Source organism: Xenopus laevis, chromosome 1S (assembly GCF_017654675.1).
Source record: "Xenopus laevis strain J_2021 chromosome 1S, Xenopus_laevis_v10.1, whole genome shotgun sequence".
Classification (NCBI taxonomy): domain Eukaryota; kingdom Metazoa; phylum Chordata; class Amphibia; order Anura; family Pipidae; genus Xenopus; species Xenopus laevis.
The window spans coordinates 190,972,552-190,986,091 of NC_054372.1; the positions used below are offsets into that span (position 1 = coordinate 190,972,552).

Genomic DNA, 13,540 nt, shown 5'->3' on the forward strand with positions numbered 1-13,540 from the left:
TAAATGTGGAGCTTTACAGAAAATGTATGTTTTACATGGGGTCAGTAATAGAAGGGTGTGAAATAAAAAGTAGCAATAAAGATACATTTGTAGCTTTACGTTTGTTTTAAGATGGGGTCAGTGACCCCCCACCCATTTGAAAGCTGGGAAAAGTCAGACGGCAAATAATTCAAAAAGTATAAATAAATGAAGACCAGTTGAAAAGTTGCTTAGAACAAGGCATTCTAGGACATGCTAAAAGTGAACGTAAAGGTGAAGCACCATTTCAAGGGCAAACTGAAGAAAGCATCTGGCCTGCGGAGCTTGCAATCTAAGTGGGCGCTTTCTCTCTATGGAATGACAGTCACATTGGCAGCGACAGAAGGAGGAATTCACGCCCTGTCTGTGCCCGTAGAAGAGCTGGGCAGTAGATGTCAGTAGTCGGTGCCACTGGCACGGGATCATACGGGGTCGGAGCGAGGGGCAGCGGCGGGAGGAGGCAGCAGAGTGTCAGAGGCCCTGGAGGAGTCGGGCAGGAGGAGCAGTGAGTGGACTAGCGGCTTCCCCGGGCCCTGCCTCTCGGGGCTGTAACATTCATTGTCCCTCCAGTCCCACAGAGCTGTCACTCACTCACCCCGGGACATCAGCACTTACTTGTCCCTCTCACTCCCGCCCGGGCCGCTCAGTCCAACTCGCACTTCTCTCTCCCAAACTTAGAGCGGACCAAGTGTGAGTTTGACACAGAGGGGAGTGAGAGTCTTGCCCTCCGCCGGACCCTGTTTTTTTCTTTAGTTTGTGTTGCTCCCCCCCCCGCATTGTGTTCTCTTCCGCCTGGCACCAATCACACCAGCGGCGGCGACAGTAGGAGGAGGAGGCGTGACTCGCTGTAAGTAGGCCCCGCCCACCCGAGCCGCTGCTGCTGCTGCTGCTTCACAAGTGACTTGACGGGAGGGAGAGGGGAGGGGATTGCGCGGAGCCCGAATTGAGACTAAACAGCACTATCCGGGTTTCGGCTCCGGGTCCCCCCGAATAGTGCTATTTGCGTCTCTCCATTCGGCTCCGGGCGCCTCTGTCTCTGCCGCTGCTTTTGTTGTTTTGCCTCCTTCCCGCCCCCCATGTTGCCCCGATGCCCCCTCACTGCCCCCCGTGCTGCCCCCGGCTCCCTCTCGTTCTTCTGAGCAGCAGCAAATGAAGCAGCAGCAGCAGCGCATGGCCGCCTTAGGCACGGACAAAGAGCTCAGTGATTTACTGGATTTCAGTGCGGTAAGAACCACCTCCGACCCACCGACCGCTGGAGACTCAACTCAATCCAACACCCCCCCCCAAACACACACAGACCCCCCTCCCCCCTCTAGCCCAACTGCTGGCAAACCCCAATTAATAATCACCCCCACCCTCCCCTCACAACTCCTCACTTCTCCTATAGTTCCACTCGTGACCCAGCGGTAAATATCGCACCTTTATTCTTCCGCGCGTTATTTCTCTCATGCGCGTCCTTTCTGCGCTTTTTCTTCTTTTCCTTTCTGCCTTTCGTTTTCATTTCCTTCTCTGCCTGTGCCTCATCCTTCACTTTCCTTCTCCTCTTTGGAATCTCTCCCATCCCCTCTTGCACTACTGCTCACACTTTCTCTATCTCTATCACTCTCAATCTCTCTCAAATCCTTGGCACTGGCTGTAAGACAGAGAGAGAAAGAGAGAATAGATGGGAATACAGAGAGAGAGAGAGGAAGAGAGAGAGAGAGAAAGAATAGACTGGAGTAAAGAGAGAGAGAGAGAGAGAAAATAAAGGGGAATAAAGAGAGACAAAGAATAGAGCTGAATAAAGAGAGAGAAAAGAGGGGAATAAAAAGAGAGAATATAGGGGAAGAGAGAGAAAGAGGGAGAATAGAGGGGAATAAAGATAGAGAAAATAGAGGGGAATAAAAAGTGTGAGAGAGAGAATAGAAGGGACTAAACAGAGGGAGGATAGAGGGGAATAAAGAGAGAGAGAAAGAATATAGGAGAATAAAGAGAGAGAGAATAAGGGGAATAAAGAGAGAGACAAAGAGAGAATAAGGGGAATAAAGAGAGAGAATATAGGGGAATAAAGAGAGAATAGAGAGGAATAAAGAGAGAGAAAGTCTCCTTATAAGGCACCAGGGCTGTTGTGTAATGGGCAAGTAAAATGCTTTTCCCCAGGTGATCCCATGCAACGTTACATTGTTACTTTTGTGTGACTTTGTTGGATTCCAGCAGTGGATGTTGCACTAATTGTAGCTGCTGCTGCCTGTGTATTAGCCTATAGGCTGGACCTGTGTCCCCTTACCCCGGGGGGTGCATGTCTCTCGCCCCATCTGGATTTCTATATACCGCCTGGGACTGAGCAGAAGAGAAATTTCCTCTTGTTGAGCGATGGCTTTCGGAAGTTTTGGACAGGAAACGTAGCCCCAGGCACTCGGCAGCAGCAGCCCCTCTCTCTGTCTCTCTCTCTGTGTCTCTCGCTCTCTCTCTCCGCTCCTTGTAGTTTTCATTTGTTAGGGTTTTTTTTTTTTTTCCTCGGCGCACACACAGACTCAGGGAAGGTGCGTATAGACCACACAGCAGTGAATAAACACAATTAGTGGTAAAATGTGAAAAGGAAGCAAACAACAACAACAGCAATTTTTGAGCAGAAATCAGTTTTGGGTTTGCCTTTGCCTGGGATGACAGTTTAAAAGCAGGTGGCGGCTGTTTTTGGGGCGTTCATTCATTAATGAGATGGATATTGCGGCAGCTTGAATGGCAAAGGTTTGGCACAACTTTGATGCTGTTTATTTATTTATTTTTTGCTTTTGGATTTTTTATCCCCCCCCCAGCCCTCCAAATCAGAATCTTAAACTCTACCCTGAAGTCGTTAACTTCTTTTATCATTGTGCGGAATATTGAGACGATGCCCTGAGAGACGCTTCTCGAATTTTCATCTTTTTGCTTCTGTTTGTTTCAGATGTTTTCCCCTCCTGTAAGCAGCGGCAAGAATGGACCAACTTCCCTGGCAAGCGGACATTTTTCAGGAACAAGTACGTAATCCCCGCAACTATTTAAATTTTCTGATTTCGGGGGGGGGCGTGGGCATGCGACCCGTCGAGAACTGATTCTAGATTCCATCGCCCTGCTGCTGATTTTGTTGGCAAGTAGTTGTGGGTGATCTTCAGGGTTCTACCTTTGGTGCCATGATTTCATTCGGAGCTGAAATTAAGTTAGAAATTTAAATTTTGGTATCTTTAGGTTTATTTTTTTTTAAAAAAATTCCAATTCTTTATTTGAACAAAGTCAGCAATCACCTGCACACAGAGTGGGCATGGCCATTTACCTCTCAATTTCTTATGCTTCTGATATGATTCCAGATTTAAAAAAGCCACCTTTTGTTGACGTATTTCACAGGCACGGCCAAGCCATGCTTTAACAGCTGGGAATTTAATTTGTTTTTTTTTTATTTAAATGATTGGCACTTGCCTGTGCCCGGCAGATAGGGATCTGCGCGACCCGTAATGTGAAATCATGGCACTGATTGTCATCCGGTGTAATATGAAAATCATGGCACTGACTGTCATATGGTGTAATGTGAAATCATGGCACTAACTGTCATCCGGTGTTTAGTGTAAATGATCCAGTGCAGCACTCGCTGTGTGGGTGTGAAGTTCAACGTGTGCTTTTACTTTGCTGCTTAACAGCAAATAATAATTCCATAATATTCACCCCGAATCTCACCATCACTGTATCTGTCCGACTTTGTTACTCTAGCGACTTTCATTTCCTATGTATATAGTCTTATTGTATTTTGTGCTCGGCTTTGGCACCGTTGCACATTGCTTTGCCGTTACTTTGCTCAGTGCTGCAACTTCCTGCGGGAATAAAAGTGTTAACCCGTGTTGTGCCGAGACTGTGGATGTCAAACGGCTTTCCGTAAATGAAAAAGATCTGCGTCAGAATTGTTTTAAAAAAAATGTCAACTTTTATAGTTGCCCATTGGTGTGGGCTCTTATCTATCTGCAGCGATTAACAGACTGGCAAGTGGAATTTGGCACACAGAAGTATTTCCATTTTAAACACCTCCCCCCGTGGAATAAAAGAATTTCTGCGTTTGCCAACTTTTTCATTGAAATATTTTGCAGGAAATTTTAAAAAATGATTTCCTTTTTCTCTGTAATAACAAAACAGTAGCTTGTACCCAACTAAGATATAATTAATCCTTATTGGAAGCAACACCAGCCTCTTGGGTTGATTTAATGTTTACATGATTTTCTAGTAGACTTAAGGTATGAAGATCCAAATTACAGAAAGATCCGATATCCAGAATACCCCAGGTCCCGAGTATTCTGGATAACAGATCCCATACCTGTACCTGGTTAGGCCTGGAATCATAAAGCAGATTATTATGACTTTATTTTTGTTGTTGTTGTTTTTTTATGGGGCCTGCAACGTATTTGGCTGCTGTGGAAGAAATGCAGAAAATTAAACATTTATTTAAAACCTTTTTTGCATTTGCATGCAGAATGAATATGCCAAATGAATATGCAAAATACAGAATGAAACTGCAATTCCTCCTATAACCCCCCCCAATTATGGAGAAATACAGAAGACGATTAGCTTTTTCTATACAGTACCGACCCATTCTCTCCTTTTCGGAAGTTGCAGGGGTTGAGCCAAGATGCAGGATTGTATGACATTCATTTGTGTGTGTGGAAATTGCGGAGCAGCAACTGTCAGCTTAATGTAATGTCTTGTCGTCGTTACTATTTTTTTGGGGGGGGGCTTTCTTTATTTAAATGTATTTAAATTTGTACATTAAAACTCAAGGAAAATGGTTACTACCACAAAAAAAAAATGAGGCATCCAACATACGGATTTCGCAGTGCGCTGCAATATTTCACGTTTATATTCTCTGGCGAGTCCATGTTTCATTGCACGGTGGCACCTCACCATTTGTGGAGTGTGTGGAGTACACTACATTATAGACTCGGCGTTGGGTTGTGGTGGATCAGCTCCTAAAAGCCTGTTCCTCCCGGTGCCTGTGTGTGGGGGAGAGAGAAAAGGGGAATGAAACCTGAGACTTCAGCCTTGACATTCCCATGGAGCATTTTTTTCACATGAAAGGCCTTTATTTCTCAGCCGGGTAAAGAAACGGCAGTTTGTGTTTGATGTTCGCAGGTGTTCAGCAGAGAGTATTAAATCCAGCCTTGCTCATGGGGGACGGAGCAATGGTTTTACCTAAAAGCCTTCCCCTCCTGCCTGAACACAAAAATGTACACATGGAATTGATAGAAGCTCTTGCCTTTTCTTACCCCCTAATGTAATAATCCTTATCCAGAATTACTGTGGATTTGTTGTCTGGGTAGAAGAATCAAGGAATGACCAACCTTAGCTTCATATAAAGTCTGCAGCACTTTTTAATTTATCAATAACATTGTTCTTGGGGGCACGAAAATGATCATGTAATACAGATATAGGATCTGTTATCCATAAACCAGTTATCCAAAAAGCTCCAAATGACAGAAAGGCTATCTCCCATGGACTCCATTTTATCAAAATAATCCACAATTTAAAACATTATTTCTCTGTCATAGACCAGTACCTTGTACTTGATCCCAACTAAGATATAATTAATTATTTTTGGAAGCAAAACCAGCCTATTGGCTTTAGTTGGTGTTTAAATAATGTTCTAGACGTAAGGTATGAAGATCCAAATTACAGAATGATCGGTTATCCGGAATACCCCAGGTCCTGAGCATTCTGGATAACACGTCCCATACCTGTATGTCTTTTTTTTGTGTTCATCAACAGTACCACCCCAACAGTTACTTCTCAGGCCCTATATGCTTACGAGGTGGAAGTATTAATAAGGAATAAGTAAAACAATCAAAAATAAATAAGAGACTGTGCTTTGGTCATAATGATCATTATGGCAAGCTGTAGTTGAGCCAAAGCCTTACGATGCTTCTGATGACTTTGTTTTCCTGTGATGGAGCGAATGGATCATTAGTCCTGGAGTTGGTGGCATTTGGGTCTTGAGTTTGAGTCTGACCTGGATGTAATCTATATGTATAGTCACCCTATGTTTGCGTGGGTTACTGCCCGTACAAACACATACTTATAAGTTAATTGGTTTCTGATGAGATTTGACCCAACATGTATTAGGGAAGTTGGGTTATAAGGGACAAATTGGCTTATTTTTTGTAAAAATGATATTGGTACCCTAAAGGAAATCCAGGCATTGGAATAATGATTGCTGCATTGTACTGGAGAAACACTAGAGAAATGTGCGTCTGTGTGTTTCTAAGAATCGTAAATGGAAAGAGCGTTGTTGAATTTTCATGATGAAGCCAGAAGAATGTTTGTAACGAGGGCCCCGCTGCTCAGCGTTGTATGGGGATAGCTCGTTCCACAACAGTAGTGGGTGTATTCAGAATCTTTTGGCAGTTGGCTCGCCGATATATACACTGAAGACTTGGCAGGAGCTGGGAACACGTTTTCACAGTGACCTGGTAGTTTGCACGCTGTAAATCTGTAGCTTTTCTCTGATCATATAAATATGGCACGGCATGTGTATGTATCCACTGTATATCTGCCTGACTCCGTGAAAATAGGGCATTAATGATGAAATGGAGCTAGAATCAATCAGCTTTAAATGGTATTTATGTACAGGTATCCGTTATCTGGAAACCCATTATCCCGAAAGTTCTGAATTACAGGAAAGCCATCTCCCACAGAAATACTTTTAAAATGTTTTCCCCTTTTTTCTGTAATAATAAAATAGTACCTCGTCCTTGATCCCAACTATGATATTATGAATCGGCAAAATCATCCTATTGGGTTTGTTTAATGTTTAAATGAGTTTTTAAGTTATGGAGATCCAAATTCTGGAAAGATCCCTTATCCGGAAAATTCCAGGTCTCAAGCATTCTACATAACAGGTCCCATATCGGTATTGCATCTTTCAGTTCAGTGTGTAATAAGTGAACAAATAAGAGAGTTTGTTGTCTTCTTCATCATCAGCATTTGTTCCTTAGGTCCATACAAACATATCCTAAACATTCACATAAACATTCACATATATGCACACAAACTAAGATGCTTGGAGTTGAAGGTCAGCATCATTTACAGGACCCGAACTTCTACATCCCCCAAATCTTACTCTTTGCCCCGTATGCTTGTGAACACATGGGGTCTCTCCCCGTGCTGTGAAACCTGTTTGTAAAGTAAATAGAGGATTCAAGTTCTCTTTGGTTCTGGGTGCAGCTGCAGATGACATGGATGCAGCTGTAGAAGATATATCAGAACGTTTTGTTTAGCTTCGTTGGTTTCCATGGCTTATTATGTTCATAGGAACGCAACACAACCTCAGATTATCTAGAGATGCATTAAAGGGATATGTCATATCAAATACTTTTGGGTTTTGCCTTAATGTGATGTTCATGTTCAAAGTAGAAGAGATTGGCCATACATGGGCCTGTATAATCTGCCAACTCAGCCACTCCAGACAATCCAGCATCTTATTGGCCAACACCTTCCCTACCTGGCTACCTGCCCTACCAATGTCAATAGATGAATATCAATCAGTTTGCTAGAAAATTCCATTGGGCAAGGCCTCCTCAACCTATTGATGTAGTCCTTTCTTGGCAGGTCTGCATAGACTTCCATTATAGGGCCAGATTCAATTCAGTGAGAAAAAGGTTTATCATGTAAAAATCATGGACGAGATTTAATTTGTGATGCAGTTCAATTCAGGAAATGTAACTCATGGTTTATCATGTGAAAACTCAATTGAAGTCTATGGGAAAAAACTGGAAATTAATTTGGAGAAAAGTCTTTTCTCCTCAAATTGAATCACGGTTGTCTTACCCAATGGAGCCCCTGAGTCTATGGCCTATTGGTTTGTTTTACAAGAGAATTAGTGACAATAAGAACATAAAATGCCTATTGTTATAAAAGCTCTTTACCTCTTCTGGTCTCTCCAGTAAAAAATACGTAAAGGTAATACCTTAAAGGGTTTTTTTCATGTGCCTTAAACACCACATGCTTAGCCATGCCAAATTTAGGCAGGCAATTCCAGTTCAAGTCAATGCAAGAGGTTTCAGACAATTTGGTACCATGTTTTGGGGCTACACAACCTTTGAGTGCCTGAAACTGCCATGCTGGAAGGAAGCAACATGAAATATATTCCCTGTTCCTATTAAATAAATATGTAAAGTCCTGTAAAGTATTTGTTCATTGTGACTGTGTTCAGCAGACAGTTGAGTGGCCCCAGGCCCCCCAATCAAAGGCTCAGACCCCAGGATTTCTAACCAGTAGCGATATATAGCCCCACTGAACTTTGATGCCTTTGTTGCTTATTCCAGTTATCCGAGCAGTGTCTCGCTCAGTGTTTCCAGGCAGAGATAAAATAGTTGTATATGAGAGCAGAATGGTGGCACTTTATTGTTCCCATACTGCAGTGGGGAATAACAGCCTTGTTTAATTGTGTTCTTTGTGTCATGGTTATGTGCTGTTTTATTGTGCAATCCATAGTTTATACGCAGTGCGCATGACAGTTTGATGGGACTTTTTCCATTAATGTGCTGGGACGTTTCAGTAGGGGTTTCGGCTCTCTCTATAGAATGGCCTGCAATTTGATTTCGGTTAGATGATAATAAGAAAGAGCATATCTCCGAAACATCGCCTGCCACTGAATGGGGATAATAACGTTAATGGAGCAATAGAATTAAAGGGGCAAACTGTAGGTCCCATAGTAACCAATAAGAATTTTGTCTTCAGACCAGTAAGTGCCAGTTGATTGGTTACTATGCAGAACTAAACTATGAACTATGTTTTTATTTGTTATTACCTTTCCCCCTTGACACCCACACTAAGTCGATGCTCAAGTTTGAGAGAAGCATGAAGCCATGCAGTACAACTCTTCAAATAGAAAAGGTACAGACAGACCTCAATAGGCCAGATGGAAGTCCTGAAGCTCGAAGGGATACACAATGGTGTCTTTTAGGGCATTTGCACCTGTACAGTGGCAGTTGTAAGCTCCCAGATGCAGAGCACAGTTTACACAGGCACCAATATGCAACTGTCATACGCATTCAGTAAATGCAGGACTCCCTAGTACTTTGCATCTCCCAGTGCTTCCTAGTCAAATCACATTAAAGCTAAGGATTTCCAGGAGATGCCCCTGTGCTACCCACCTCCCATTCACTCTGTCAAACACAGGCAACACTACAGGAAAAGTGGGGTGCGGCTGCTGAGTTCAGACTGGCAATCTGTGGGTTCTGGCAAATGCAAGAGGGGCTGCTATAAGGTCCCATAGAAAGTCAGTATTTAGTGGGCTGGTGGGGCTGTTTGGGCCTCTATGTGGGCTGATTGGGCCTCTGTGTACCTGAAATGTCAGGGCTTATTTTAATTCTCAGTCTGGACCTGAGTTCAAGTAGTTGCACTTCAGGGTGCAAACAACAAATTTGATTGGGGACAGGTGCAAACTACTAAAAACACAGCAACTCTGCAACTTTCCCCCCTTGTTCAGGCCAAAAAAGCAACATATAGGGGTATATTTATCAACGAGCGAAGTTAGAGATCGCCACATTCCTTTAGAGTGAAATTCCGCCACTCTCCATTAATTTCTATGTGATTTTGATAGGAGTATTTATCAATGGGTGAAAGTGAAAGTTCATCTTTAGATAAATATGCCTTTAAAAATCCCATAGAAATGAACGGAGAGTGGCGGAATTTCACTCTAGAGGACTGTGGGCATCTCTAACTTCTCTTTTTTGATAAATATACCCCATAGAGTTAACTGGATCAATTGGTTGCAATTGGAGCCGAAAGTAACTACCATCAGATATCTGGTCATTTGTTTGTCTATGGCACTCTGAAGCCTAAACTATAGTCTCTCTAGGGAGGTGGCAACTAAAGCTGGCCATAGACATACCGATTTCACCCTTGTATCAAACGAACGATCGGACGTTTCAATCTTCCGACCTGCCATTAACCATTCAGATTAAAGTGGTAAAGGAACAATGAACATTAGAGGGAGTTTATTGTTTACTGTCATTTCATCCATATACGTTTGTACAGAACACAGTGAAACGAAACAACGTTCCTCTAGGACCATGGTGCTACACACAACATAGAAGTACCGGACAACAGACAAAAATATGCAACTCCTGCAAGACAGTGCACACTCAGCAGATGTAATAATGCTAAAAAATCAGATGAGGTTCTGGCCTTGACAGAAATTGTACAAAGGTTATATCCGACAAATACTAGTGACAGTCACCCATTGATACCATGAGATAGGCAATATATGCAGAGATATTATCATTAGCCGACAGAAACCTTCTAACCTGTCCCATCAACTAAACGACCAATCGCCATGGTATGAAAAATGTCCGAATGGTCCAGAAATCGTTCAAACTTTGATTCGTATGACAATATCTTTGCGTCTATGGCCAAATACGATGGTAGAGACAACTGATATGTGTTCTTATTATCTGATTGTGTCAATTAGATGCAGAGCTGGAGCGAACAAGGAGCCCCTGGTATTGTAAAGGGGCAACTTAAGGAATTAAACATATCCTTTCTACCAATGGGTCCATTCGATGCTGGGGATGCAAGTAAAGTGGCTTCTGTTCCTTACCTTATGTCAGCACTACCTACAAGAAGGTTTCTAAACCCATCATGACTCTGAACACCCCTCCCCTCCACTTAGAGTGATAAAAAGAATATGCACCGCATCCAAGCCCATACAACGTTAAAATATCCCTCAACAAGCAGATGTCACAAAGGCACAATAGGGAAGATCTGCATTAATACCAAGGCTGTTTCTTTTCATCTTTCCTGATGAAAGCACTGATATTGGCGTTGAAAATACACACGCAGCTGAAATAACGAAAACGTACAGTATCTAGAAAAACATGATTCTTGGCTTGCCTTGACTTTTGCTTGTGAATCCAACATCCTTCTCTTTGGTTGGTTTGTATTTAACTGCTTCTGAATAAAAGAAAATGTTTGAATTTCCATTCATGCCTTGTCGTCCATTGTACGATAGAATACTTCATCAGTGGGTTCCAGTCTCACTTATAAATGTGTGTTTGTTTTGTGGGTCCATTTGGAGAAACACTTTTGTATGTCAAGGAGAGAATCTGAAAGCATGCTTGGGAACTGTTAGGGCATTCGGGGATACTCAAATAAAAATGCTCTTAACTGTTGTGTCCGATTATAGTGTATGAATGTGGCATATAGGAGTGAGTAAGAGAATGCCTACATCTACATTTTTCTTCCAATAACCCTGGCAGTGTACCAACCCTTTTAAAAATGTCTGCAGGGGGATGAGGTTGCCACTAGGAGAGGTTAAAACTAAGTGAGCTTTATCAGAAAGGTCTATATAAATACAGCAGTAAACCCTCAAAGTAATGCTGCTCTGAGTCCTCTGTCAAAAGAAACAGCACATTTTTTCCTTCTATTGTGTACTCATGGGCTTCTGTATCAGACTTCCTGTTTTCATCTTAAACCTCCAGGGCTTGGGCTTGAGCATGCTCAGTTTGCTCCTCTCCCTTCTCCCCTCCCTGCTGCAATCTGTGCTTAGAGCTATGAGTGAGCAGGGAGAGACTCAGGAAGTGAGGTCACAGCAAGCTAATATGGTAGCTGCTATCCTAAACAAACGGAGACTGTCTAGAGCTGTTTAGTCAGGTATGGAAAAGCATTTAAAGAATAAAAATGGCGTTCTAGCTTTCCCTGTTGTGGCTAATCTATTGGCAATAAACTGCTTTGGTAGCTTTCCTTCTCCTTTAAGGCAATTGGAATAACAAGATTTCCCAGGCCATGACCCAAATCTCAGGGTCCGTTTCTAAATTCTTATATTTATACAGTTTAGTTTCCAAGGGCCTACCATCAGACCTTTCACCAACCATAACATTTGACTGAAGCATCTCCCAGAAATAAGATACCTACCCCCATATGCAATAAAAGACACTAAGTTTGCCCAGGAGCCGTAACCCATAGAAACCAATAGGATCTTTTCTTTTCAACAGGTGACCAGTAAATTCTACCTTCTGATTGGTTGCTATGGGTTACTGCTCCTGGGCAAACTAAGTGCCTTTAATTACATACCCCCCTAGTATTTTTATCGGCATTACCATTTCATTTCTCATAACTACATACATTTCAAAAATATCCTTGGGATCAACTGTTCCCAAGGATATTTTTTTAGTAAAAGCCTGATATTTAGTTTTCTTCCTCCCATCCCTGTAGTCCAGGGTGGTGCACCTGGACCTCTTGTGCAATTATCAGAATTTAATAATCAGCAAACCTGTAGCATCAGCTTATATTACAGGCCAACCTCATTTTCTGCTGGATAATTAGTGACGAGCCCTAAGCTTTGCTTCTCAACAGCTGCTCAGAGCCCACTGAGCATGTGAGTGTCACAGACACTTTCCAAGATGGTGACCCCCTGTGACAAGTTTGAAGTCCTGGATCATTGTTGCTATGGAGAAGCTGTAACCTTAGGCTAATGCAAAAAGCTCAGCATATAAAATATGGCATTTTTAGCCACATACATTTTTAAGGTTTAGTTCTCCTTTAATATCATAAATAAAGGGGTTTTTATAAGAGATAAAGCAAATGTCCTGGCATGTGGCATCCCAAATGATACCAAATGATGGGAGCTTTACAAAGCCCTCTTTGTCCCATGCATATTGCATAAAGTAAATATTCTCCCAAAAGTATTGTAATTGTGTATCTCACGTATATATATATATATATATATATATATATATATATATATATATATATATATATATATATATACAGTATATTCTCATAAGTATCCAATATAGAAGCTTCTTGCTTGTAAAGAAGAGCAATGTTGGCCATGGGGATTTTCTTATTTCCTTTAGAACATATATAAAACACATGTTTTAACTTCAGCTCTGCTTGTAACTTTAGAAATAGCCAGCATTCCCAAAGATTAAGCTTCATCGCAATGAAATCCACGTCACAGCAGCCTGACTCTCGATCACTTTTAAGAAGTAGATCGGGAGGAACACGATGCTAAATGTGTAATGAAATTATTGCTGTCTGGTTTGACTGATCAGTCATAACGTTTTCTTCACATTTGATGTTAAATACTGCAGCTCACATGATTGATTACATTGGAAATGCATCTTCCAAATCTACAAAATGAATGCATCGTTGCTTTCGGAACTGGCAGGGAGGGCACCCTAAGAATGAGTTGTGATTTGTCTCCTTGGTCATCTCATACGCTTGAGTTTTAAGGGAGGCCAAGCTTAGCTTCTATTGGCTGATTATTATGTTAATGGCTGATAATATGCACCCTTGTCACTCACGCTGTAACATCCCATCAACTCCATTTTTGTATTGGCCCCTTATACTGAAGATTCTTTTATTTTCTAGTTATTATAGATCATTTTATGACACAGTAAAAGGTCACTTGTCCTGCGTGCTTAGAATCAGAGGGAGTCCTTTGGGATGTTTAGCCTATAGAGACACCCAAGTAATGGTGGCCATAAAACTGCCAATATTTGTCCTTTAGACTGATTCGGCATCT

The 13,540-nt window shown here is 42.1% G+C and overlaps 1 protein-coding gene across 16 annotated transcripts in view; it reads left to right on the forward strand.

Moving 5' to 3' along the window:
* Positions 1-847: 847 nt before the first annotated feature.
* The window catches only part of tcf4.S (transcription factor 4 S homeolog), a 298,455-nt gene continuing 285,762 nt past the window's right edge, over positions 848-13,540 (forward strand). For 5 of the 16 annotated variants that reach the window (XM_041580610.1, XM_041580613.1, XM_041580611.1 and 2 more), the window contains exons 1-2: positions 920-1,242; positions 2,942-3,014. In XM_041580610.1, the coding sequence (XP_041436544.1) occupies positions 1,168-1,242; positions 2,942-3,014 (148 nt within the window). In that variant the 5' untranslated portion in view covers positions 920-1,167. Of the gene's footprint in view, positions 866-917; positions 1,243-2,062; positions 2,541-2,579; positions 2,746-2,941; positions 3,015-13,540 lie in introns of those variants that run through there. The other 11 variants (XM_041580614.1, XM_041580615.1, XM_041580622.1 and 8 more) reach the window with 8 other exon arrangements.